This window comes from Triticum aestivum, chromosome 1A (genome assembly GCF_018294505.1).
Source record: "Triticum aestivum cultivar Chinese Spring chromosome 1A, IWGSC CS RefSeq v2.1, whole genome shotgun sequence".
Taxonomy (NCBI): Eukaryota; Viridiplantae; Streptophyta; class Magnoliopsida; order Poales; family Poaceae; genus Triticum; species Triticum aestivum.
In genome coordinates this window covers 591,664,505-591,675,261 of record NC_057794.1, presented here as the reverse complement: position 1 = coordinate 591,675,261, position 10,757 = coordinate 591,664,505, and the positions used below count along the sequence as shown (strand labels likewise).

At 46.1% G+C, this 10,757-nt stretch overlaps 1 protein-coding gene across 1 annotated transcript; it reads left to right on the top strand.

Annotated features, from left to right (window-relative positions):
• Positions 1–2,417, top strand: LOC542921 (plant cysteine oxidase 2; the record flags this gene model as incomplete). The annotated part of the gene is given in 5 exon segments (XM_044595912.1): positions 1–211; positions 1,172–1,290; positions 1,370–1,535; positions 1,647–1,853; positions 1,939–2,417. Coding segments are annotated over 5 exon segments (795 nt in total), but the record flags the coding sequence as incomplete, so codon positions are not given.
• Between the last annotated feature and the right edge of the window lie 8,340 nt (positions 2,418–10,757).

The following is a 10,757-nucleotide window of genomic DNA, read 5'->3' as shown; positions in this document are numbered from 1 at the left end:
AGGAACCGCCGCCGCCAGAAGAAGTCCTCCTCCGCCAACGCCAACGCCAACGCCAACGCCGCGCCCCCCGCGGTGCCCGCCCCGGCCCCGGCCCCGGCGCCGCCCACGCCGATGCAGCGCCTCTTCGACACCAGCCGCGAGGTCTTCGCCGCCTCCGCCCCCGGCTTCGTGCCGCCGCCCGACGCCGTCCTCCGCCTCTCCGCCATCCTCAGTAAGCGCCCCCTCCCCTCCCCTCCAACTCCAATTGCCGTCGGTCGGGTCCTAGGTGGTAGGTAGGTTTGCCGTCCAGAGTTTGGTTTGATTCTGCGTCCGACTCGATTCGAGTCCCAGGTAAATTCGCTCCGGCCGGATGGATCGCGCATGGCATGGCCGCCCATCAATCCGTGTCTCCCGTGCTTAGGATTTAGGAGGATGCGGTCGCAGGAGAATGATGATTAGACTATTACAGGGTCAGTCTGCACGCATGACTTGTCCACGTCGCGGCTCCCATCCACCCGTGACTTGTGCATGCCCCATTTCTGGCATGCCACGAGGTCGAGGCCCCTGGCATTTCTTTTTTGCCATGCACGCGCCGGCATGTCTGCTTGCCTGCCTGCCCGCCCGTGCCACGCCACGCCATTGCTGCACCACCACTGCTCTGTTCTACCAGCATTAATAATAAGTGTGTCTAAGTGTGTCCTGCTGAACCTGACAGTAGCCACCACTGTCAGTGCAACTGTGCTTGCCATTTTGTGTCTTACTCATCTGTCCCATAAGTTTGCATTACTCTGCATAGAGCTTGGTTCAAAACATCGCATTACTAGTGTTCGAGTCAGTTTGGGGTTTACAGTATTCATATTATCTGACGATGAGTTTGTGTCACTCTGTTGCTCGCCGAGTTATGCACAAGCATTGCTGCTACCTTACCTGGCCCATACCATTAGCTTCGGTTCATCATTGCCTTTTTTTGCTATCTGTGATGCATCATCAACTGAATCTGATATTCGTGTTCTTCTGTTGTTCTTGTTAATTTTGAATCTGATAGATGTTTCTACCTCCAGCCACGTGTTTTAAAAGCAATTCCTCAAGTCATGCTCCTGCATTATATGTATATCCTTATGTCATGTCAATCAAATATGATGAGGTACATCTTATCTGATCAGTGCACTGTTGGTTGGTTGGTTGGTTTCAGATGATCTGAAGCTGCAAGATGTTGGCATAGACACAAGCATGACGTGCTTCAAGCGCAACGACTCCAGGGTGCCTGCTTCAGTCACCTATCTGCATTTCTATGACTGCCCCAAGTTCTCGGTAAGCTCACCTTCTACATACGTTTCCTGTGCATTCATTTCTATGACTGTTGCTGAACGCTTTTGTGTGCTCCGTGCAGTTTGGTATCTTCTGTTTACCCAAGCATGCTGTGATTCCTCTGCACAACCATCCCGGGATGACCGTCTTCAGCAAGATGCTCTTCGGCTCCATGCACCTCAAGTCGTATGACTGGGCTAGAGCTAACTCAGAGGCTGGCCCTAACAACGCGCTCATCACCTCAGATGGTAAGTTAATACTAGTAGTGTCATTCCCTGTCCCTCTATTCCCTTCTTTTCTTTATTTACGATGAACGCTCCTGTTGCTGACAATTCATTTTCTTGTCGTGACCACCGCAGGGGCTCGTTTGGCAAAGATAAACACAAACGCCGTTGTTGACGCTTCAGCCGAGACCATAGTTCTGTACCCTGAAAACGGAGGCAACCTGCACTGCTTCACGGCGCTCACCCCTTGCGCTGTTCTGGACGTGATGGGACCCCCTTACAACCACCTTGCTGGTAGGGACTGCGCCTACTACAGCGAGTCCCCGTTTGCAAACGCAGCCGGTGAGTAGTGTTCTCTTCCCAGCCTTGAATCCTGTTTGCCAAGAATATCATCTGGACGCTTGACGAAAACGTCCTCTGGTTTCAGGTGTGGTCGACGGGCGGTACTCGTGGCTCAAGGAAATCCCAAACAACTTCCAGATGAAGGGCGTAACGATGCCGCGGTGCTTTGTCGTCTAGGAACCTGCATCACCATCATCTGAAGGGCGGCGCTCCGTCCGTCTAGCTTCTTTGTGTAGATAACAGTTGTAACCTGCGAAAGGCAGGCAGTCAGTGAGTCAGTTGTCAGTGTCAGTCCAACCTAGCTCTCACCAGGCTAGAACCTCTTTCTCTTTACCCTTATTGATGGGGGTTGAAACTATCTCCCGTGGTCCGTCAGTTATCTTGTTGTTGTCTTGAGTCGCGATTTTCTGGTCGGTCTGGTGTGCGTGGGCATGCATGGTCACTCTTTCGTGTTTCCCTGTTGCACAGGCAGGCGTTTTTTGATGGTGACCATGTACCCAATCAACCCAGAGCGCTGGTGAAATCCCAGTCACATTTGTTTCATCATCATTGTTTCTTTCTTTCTGAGCTTGGTTTCAGTTTTTTGGTTGTTTTGTCACCCAGAGCGCTGTTTCTAGCCGGACGGCGCAAGGAACAGAAATGGTCTCTTTGTGGGACGCTTTGCCAGACAACCAACCAAAATACTAGTTACCTACCCTTTGGCCTTTGCATACATAGAAAAAGACTGGTGGAAACACAAGTGTTTGGTTGCACTTTGGTTGGCATGGTGCTAGTATAGTATAGCACTGGGATTTCCCTTTGAAACGGAGTGCCAACTAGTAGAAAGGCGCCCGTGGTCAACTGGATCACTCGGTTTGCGTGCTCTTTGATTCAGCACGAAACAAGCAAAGATCTAGGGTGTCGTGTGTCTCTGTTTGCTTGGCTTGCTGCAAAGGATAACTAGTCTGGCTAGACTACCTTCCTTTCTTTGGCATGTTGTTTCTTTGGGCATCTCCTCTTGCTGCTGTTAATGTGCTTTCTTTGCCATGCTCTTTCTAGCACTACTACCCACTATGGTAGTGTGGAAAACCAAGATGGCATCCACTAATTAATCTTAGGTCCTGCTGCCTAACTTGTCCGTTGCTCGGGTCGGGATGGCACTTTGTGTGTTGATGGCATCCAGAGTATTTCGTTGCCAAACGATTGGTTTGATGCATGCATGTGCAATTTGGTTCTCTGCTCGAGTAAGTAGCACGGTCGCTCACCCCTCAAAATGAGTAAATTGCTCAGAACCATCACATTTCTGGCTATGGTACTTCAAAACCATTATTCTTGTCAAAAACCACAAAAAACACCACTTCTGCGCAAAGTGGATAACAAAACACACTAATACGAAACTAAGCCACGTTAAATAGCAAAACTGGTCGTGGCCGAGCCTGGTGGCGTGGCTCGGTCGCAAGCGCAACCAGCACGGCGTGGATTCATGCGAGAAATAAAATCATAATAACATAAAAGGGCAAAGATAGGAGTATGACAGGTGGGGCCCGCTCCACGTCTACATACGGTCCACATATGCATGCCAAGTCAGCCTGACAGGTGGGCCAGCTCTGTTAGTTTCCTGATTAATCGCTGCTCAGTTCCGAATTAGTACGATCTGTTACTCACTTGCCGCAGAAGCAGCCGTGATTTGTTATTTTCAACAAAAGTAATGGTTTTAGAGTACCTTAGCCACAAATGTGATGGTTTTCAGCAATTTACTTAAAATAGGTAGATACTGACATATGGGATCCTAAGGGAATCGAAAACATGAGATTCGGTGATAGAAGTGTTTGGGTGCACTAATGGAGAAACAAAAAATTTCTGTAGTTTTTCCTTTTGTGATGTAATTTTATTGTATACTAGAATGTTTGTCGTCACAATGAGAGTATCATAGGTAGTACTCTCTTCGTCCGAAAAAGGTTATCACAAACTCATATTTTAAATGGATGTATTTAGCATTAACTTGATACTAGATACATCCATTTGAGAAACAAACCTTTTCAAATAAAAGAAGTATCATCCATGCCACCTAGTAGGCATTTGAGCTGATGTGACACATAATTAAATGAGAAAAGAAAGGGTTAAGTATTATTGTGACCAACCTTATCTAAAAAGTATGCCATCAGCTAAGCAACTTAGTGTGGTCAATAGGCCCCTCCCAATGCTTCAGCTTATACAGGTGCTAAGATCGCTAACTAAGCAAAAAATATGATATGGCATGCTAGTTAAGAAGAAAGAGTGGTATGGTGACCTCAGAAAGAAATGGTGCTAAGCACGTGTGCCTAGGTGAAAATACAATTTTGAGTCTACAACTAATTAAATGCATGAGGCTTAGCACCCAAAAGCTAACACCTTTGCATTGGAGACTTGAGTTGCTAAGACATTTAATATATTCCCTCCGTTTCTTTTTACTCCGCATATAAGATTTGATCAAAGTCAAACTACACATAGTTTGATCAAATATATATAAAAAATATGAACATCTACAATACTAAAACTATATACTATGAAAATATGTTTCATGATGCATCTGATAATATTGATTTCATATTATGAAAATATATTTCTTAATCCGCTTGCACGCATGGACCGTATAGCTGGGACTCGGGTCACTAGTTTCGGGGAATTCCTGTGGGTGCATACGCGGTGGCGTAGACTGTCGACGGCCGGTATGCGACAATTACTTTCTTTTTCAAAATATTAATGTCTTAACTTTATATCAACTTTAGCATAAAGCTGCATAAGACATTTATTTTGAGATGGATGGAGTATTTGTCAACTGAAGTAGCTGGTAGCAATAGTTTAGTACTCCAAACCAGCCGCATCCTGTCGATCCAAACCAGATTACGTGACGCATGCATGCACGGAAAGTTGCTCCAGCTATTTTGTACATATGCGTTTTGCTCGTCGTATTTGAAGTTTTATAGTATATCCAGTAATCAATTCTCGTCTTGCCACACTCCGCACGCCACTGACCTCTGACCAACGTAAAAGTTATACTTCCATTGTTTCAAAATAAGTGATGTGGTTTTAGTTTAAATTTAAACTAAAAACATGGCATTTATTTTCGAAAAACTAAAACCCGAACACTTATTTCGAAATGAAGGAAGTAATATCTTTTGCACTAAAAAAAAGGGAGCCCAAAAGGCTTGAATCTCCATCGTGATTGTGAAAAAAATAGTGCACTGCGAACCAACCTATAGTTAGATGGTTAGGAAGACAGCCGTATCCCCAACCCACCAGAGTTCAAGTCCTAGAGTTGACATTGGTGCTCACATTTTTCTGGATTTATTTCAAACTTTCCGATGATGTTCGATCAGTGGGAGGAGACGTTCCATCGACTACGAGGTGCCTGTGGTGATTTTGTCAATCTTAAGATTCTATGCCCCATTAGTCTCTTGAAGGTGCTCCTAGGGACAGGATATGCGTGTGTGCGTTCATAGAGGGGGGTGTATGCTCGTGCATGTGAGCGATTTCGATTGTACTGTGTTCTAAAGAAAAAGACCACCCTTTTAGAAAAAGCCTAGCCTTTTTCATTGATCAAGAAGAAGATTGTTGCCCAGTTGATTGCTGGAAAATTGGATTAAAACTAATACAATCACGACCAAGCCCACACCAAACTCAAGCAACGACGAGGACACCGCGGATGGCACCTACTAACAAGTCAACTCACGAAACCTCATGCGAACTACTCTAAAAATAAAGAACAACGAAGAAAGAAACACACAGTGGTGACTAACATCTTGCATGGTTGTCCCTCATTGCAGCAATTACCAACCGGTTGACATTCTTGATCTTCTTTTCCTTGACAAAGTGATTCAATCGCTCGGTGACCGGAGGAATGACAACAAGGCCTTTGAGCAACTCAACTCAGTGAAGTCATGCAAAGTGTCATCGTCCTCTGTCACAAAAGCACACCCATTTACAATAGCATGTATTTCAGCAGAGGTAGAATTAGCTAGGCCGAACACAGTGGCCACCACTAGAGCATCTAACTCCAAAGTGAGCAGCCACTTAGTGCCATCAATGTCCTCAACACCTTGGTCTCCATGATTTTCCACAAGCGTCACCTGTGCCGTCGGCATCGACCCTTGGACACAATCAGATGCCTTCACCCCCTCCAAAAAGCTGGCCACACGAGCTAACCAGAAGCACAAAGAGTCCTTGTGCTTGCGCACAGGGTGGAGCGCCAACTTCATCATGATTTGAAGTTCATAACTAGTTGAGGCTAGCATAGAGTCGGTAGACTTTGCACAACTTCATGATCAACACAACCTCCACCAGAAGCTTTAACAAACCTCACTGACTCGGGAACTTCGGCATGATGAAGAAATAGCCGTGACGAAACATTAAAACCACATGCATGCACTCGCCACCTGCCTTCTCCATTCACCAATGCGCTTAAGGCTTCGTTTTCCTAGGTTAATTAGGCAAACAAGAGCTTTGTTGAGTACACACCAATCATATCATTACAATTTTTTGCCACGTCGGGTGCGCCTAGCATTATGGAGCACAATCACCACGGGTCCAAAAATTTCAACACCCGTCATGTGCAACGACTTTTGCCTCATTCACCTGTCGGCATCGTCTACGTAAATACAATAGAATCAACAATAGAAAAGAAAGAAAAGAAAGCATACACTAAGAATGTCTCTCAACTAACTTGGTTGGACTCGGGGAATTAGCACAGTTGGGTATACATACAAGCAGCAAGATCGGCTATCGTTTCATGATCCGACGACTCGTAACTCATTATCCTTGAGTTATCGCTCGACATCCGCTGCTCACTGTAATGACATTATTTTCAAGATATTCAGTGATTCAAATAGAGGGTGTGGGGAACCCTATGGATCCAGAAAGCTAATAATCTTTTAAAATTATTTGTGTATTTTCTTTAGACCCTGTTTTTTGAAAAAAAATAAAACATGTTAGGAACAGTTTTCAAAATACGGTAGTCAGTTGTATTAATTCTTTCAAACCATGCATCACTCTTGTCGGCGTACACCGTCAGTGCTTTATGGTTCATCAGATACTGTACAAGGTTCGGCAATTGGAGTGTTTGGTGCATGGTGCACCACGGGTGAATTAAAGAAACTTCCACAGTTCCGTTTTTTGATACTAGCAGAAATCCTAATTAATCCCTCTGATCTATATTAATTATCGCTGCTTTAGTATAATTTGTGTACTAAAGTTGAATTAAATAAAGGGTCAGAGGGAGTATTACTAGTAGTATAGTTCTTCATTGATGAGTCGTTTTAGGCAAATTCTGTGGGTGCAAGTAGCCGCAGTTGGAATATTAGCCAAATCTACGGTTAAATTTGAGCCAGATTCCTAGTTTATTAGTTCTCTTTGTAGTTTGGATCAACTTTTGAACTTTGATTTAACTATAAAAAATAATTTATATACCCTAAAAATAGTATCATTGGAAACCACTTTCAATTATGAATCCAACAACATGAGTTTTGTGACATACTTCCTCCGTTTATATTTACTTCCCGTATTAGTTTTGGTCAAAATCAAATTTTGTAAACTTTGACAAAATTTATCGAGAAAAATATTAACATATACAATAACAAATCAATATCATTAGATTCATTATTGAATGTACTTCCACATCATATAGATTTGTTATGGCAAATATTTATATTTTTTCTATAAACTTGATCAAATTTTAGAAAGTTTGACTTTAGTCAACTCTAATATGCAAAGTAAATAAAAACAAAGGGAGTACAACTTATAATTTATTAGTCAAATCTACTGTCAAAGTTGAACACTAAATATAAAGGAGACCAATCAGAGGTACTATTATATTACTAACCATTTTGTTGTTTAAATGCAAGTAGCAGTAGCCGATAGTAAACTATTTTATTAGTTCCTCTGATCAGTGACAATTAATATGAATCGGACGGAGTAGTATATGTGCAAGTAGGCGTCGATGGATCAATCTCGTTATACCAACCAAAACCATCAGCATCCTGTCGATCCAAATGACGCACCTACGTGTCGCATATACGCTGGAGCAGCTACGTATTTATATCTTTTGTCCGTACGTACCTACGTATATCGTCTTCGAAGTTTTTCCAACTGTATTCAATCATTACCGTTACGCTAGAATCGCGCGCACACCCTGTCAGTATCGGGCTGAAATCTCTGTCGCAAAACCACCTGTCCACGTTGAACATGTTTTGGCGCGTGTGTGCACTCTCCGGCACACATACACAGTACGTTCTTTCGATCTATATTAACTCTCGCCGATTTATTATAATAATTTAATAGATCATTAATTAACATGGATCGGAGAAAGTACTCCCTCCGTTACAGTTTACAAGTCCTACGCGTATATCTAGGTTGTCAATTTTATCATTCTAATATAAACTATATAACACAAAAATTATACCTTTTGAAAATATAACATCTGAAGTTTATATTGATATATTTTTTGTAATATATGACTTTTATTAGGTTGGTCAAATTGACGACTTAGGGGTACGCGTACGCCCTGTAAACTGAGAGTACAATTGCATCCCGTCTATCAAAACCAGGGTGTCATCATTTTTTGTTTTGTTGCCAATGGGTCATCATTAATATTTTGGTTTCTAAGTTTTCATTGGATCCATTTGCATTCGGCCGACTCTCGTGGTCTTTGGAGTTTTTAAAGGCATTTATTGGCGTTTTTTTACTCCGGAGACGATGATTTGCTTTCGAGAGGCGTCTTTACTGACAACTTCTTTGCCACTGCATCTACAAGCTTCTATGTTCAAAATAGTTTGCTCCACCGAGACGAAGGCCCAGAAGCGGCATCATGATATGCTCACGAGCGTCGCCAATGGATGTGGGGGTAAGAATACGGCACCCGACCCTAAGCCTTTGGTTATAATTTTATTTGTTGCAAGGGCATGTTTACAAGGATCTCCATTGTTGACACCAAAATAGCTGGCAACCGTTTGGACTGAATGGTCTGGACGCGATTTGTCATCCAACAGAGTATCCCATCATTCCACGGACCGGTTTGCACGTCCAATTTCCCTCAAACCAGAGGCAAATTGAGGACTTTGCTGGCGTCCAGTCCACTGCCACGCACACGTCCGCCAGCCCGGTCCCACCCAAAAATCCTCCCGCACATTACAAATTTGTACCACATCATGGAACACAACCCTCGCCGGTCCAAAATCCAAATGCTTCAACAAAAATCCGGCATGTGCAATGACTTTTGCCTTATTCACCTGTCGGTATCATCTACATACATAAAATAGAAGAATCGACAATAGTAAGGGAGAGTGAGATTTCACATCCCACTTAGAGTTCTGTACTTCTCCCCTCCCGAAGCCGGAGGCCACTCCGTCACGGCGGCCACCACCCCGTCACGACACGCTCCTATCATGGAGCCACCTCCTCGTCATGGGCCACTCCCAGCGCACGCGGTCTTCGTGGTCATCTTCCACAGACAACAGGGGATGGGGCACCCAGCATTTATGCCAGATCTGCCCAGTGGTTCGTCCCGGGCGCCCGATTTACAGCGCTGTGCCTGCGCTCCGTCCGCCGGACCAAGGCGTACGCGGCCATTTTGGGCAGCCGTTGCTTAAAACCATTGTGGTTGTCCCGTCCCCCTGCCCAGCCTTCCCCTTCAGGCATGGACGATGGCTGGGCCAAGGTCGTCTCCCAGAAGAACAGGTGTGCCGGCTCCAAGCCAACGGGTCGTAGCGAGCACCACCGCCATCATGGCGTGGACCGGCGTGGGCGCAGCCGCGCAAACCCGGGGTGTGACTGTGAGGCCTTCTTAAGGCGCTTCGACGACCTCTTCTTCCAATGCCTCAGCACCATTCATCGCCGCAAAGATTGTAGAGATTCTCTAAGATGCATTATCTGTAAGAATCCATGCCACTTTGGCAAAGAGTGCCCCCGAAATCCCAAGAACAAAGTCAGCTCTGGTAATGCCAAAGACAGGCTAGGTCCTCACCTCCCATCGCGCCCACTACAAGATCGGTTGTGCCTCCCCACCCCTCACCCTTCCACGCCGACCACGCCCTCTCCTGCTCGCCCCGGTCCGCTTCTGCCACATCGACCACTCGCGTCGCCCTCGGTCCAGCCACAAGGTTCTGATCTCCTCACCGCCCATGGACCATGGGGTGTTCGTGCTGTGCTACCTTGCTATCAAGCTCAAGGCCGCGGGTGGCAGGGGCACGACGAACCCCCTTCTCATCGACGTGCCCTGGAGGAGCAGCTCCGCATCGCCCACCTGCCGTGCATCATGATGCATGTCTCGGAGGACTTCATCGTTAGTTCGACCTCCCGGCATTGCACGACAACACCATGGACAAGGGCTTCATCACCGTATACGACGTGCGGTTGGACATCTCCGCCTAGACCGACTTCGACAATGCGATGCTGCAGCGCTTCCAGGTGCACGTTCGCATCGTGATCGAGAAGCTGCCCATGTAGTTCTGGTCACTAGAGGGGGCTGAGGAGGCGCTTGGAGATTTCTGTCGTGTCGATTGTCTCGACTGCCGCATAGTGGAGCGCGACCACATGAAGACGTTCGCCTTCTGGATATCGGTGTGGGATGTCACCCACATTCGAACTTGGCGCACGCTCTAGAACATGAAGAGAGTAGCCAGGCGGGTCGAGGAGATGCTGGGGTACTCACTGCTGGACCACAAGATCGCGGTGCCCACCTGAGGTCACTAGGTACGACCTGCTCATCCACGCTGACCGCGTGGAGGATTGGTGGCCGCCGTTGCCATGCTCCTCCCACTCCGGGTAGAGTAGGCTGCCCTCCTCTGGATCTGATGATGAGCCTCTCCCCCGCACCGAGCCAGGCACGTGGTACACGGGGTGGAGGACGGACAAGGGCATGTGCGTCGCCAGGTGCCAAGGGTGATCTCCAAT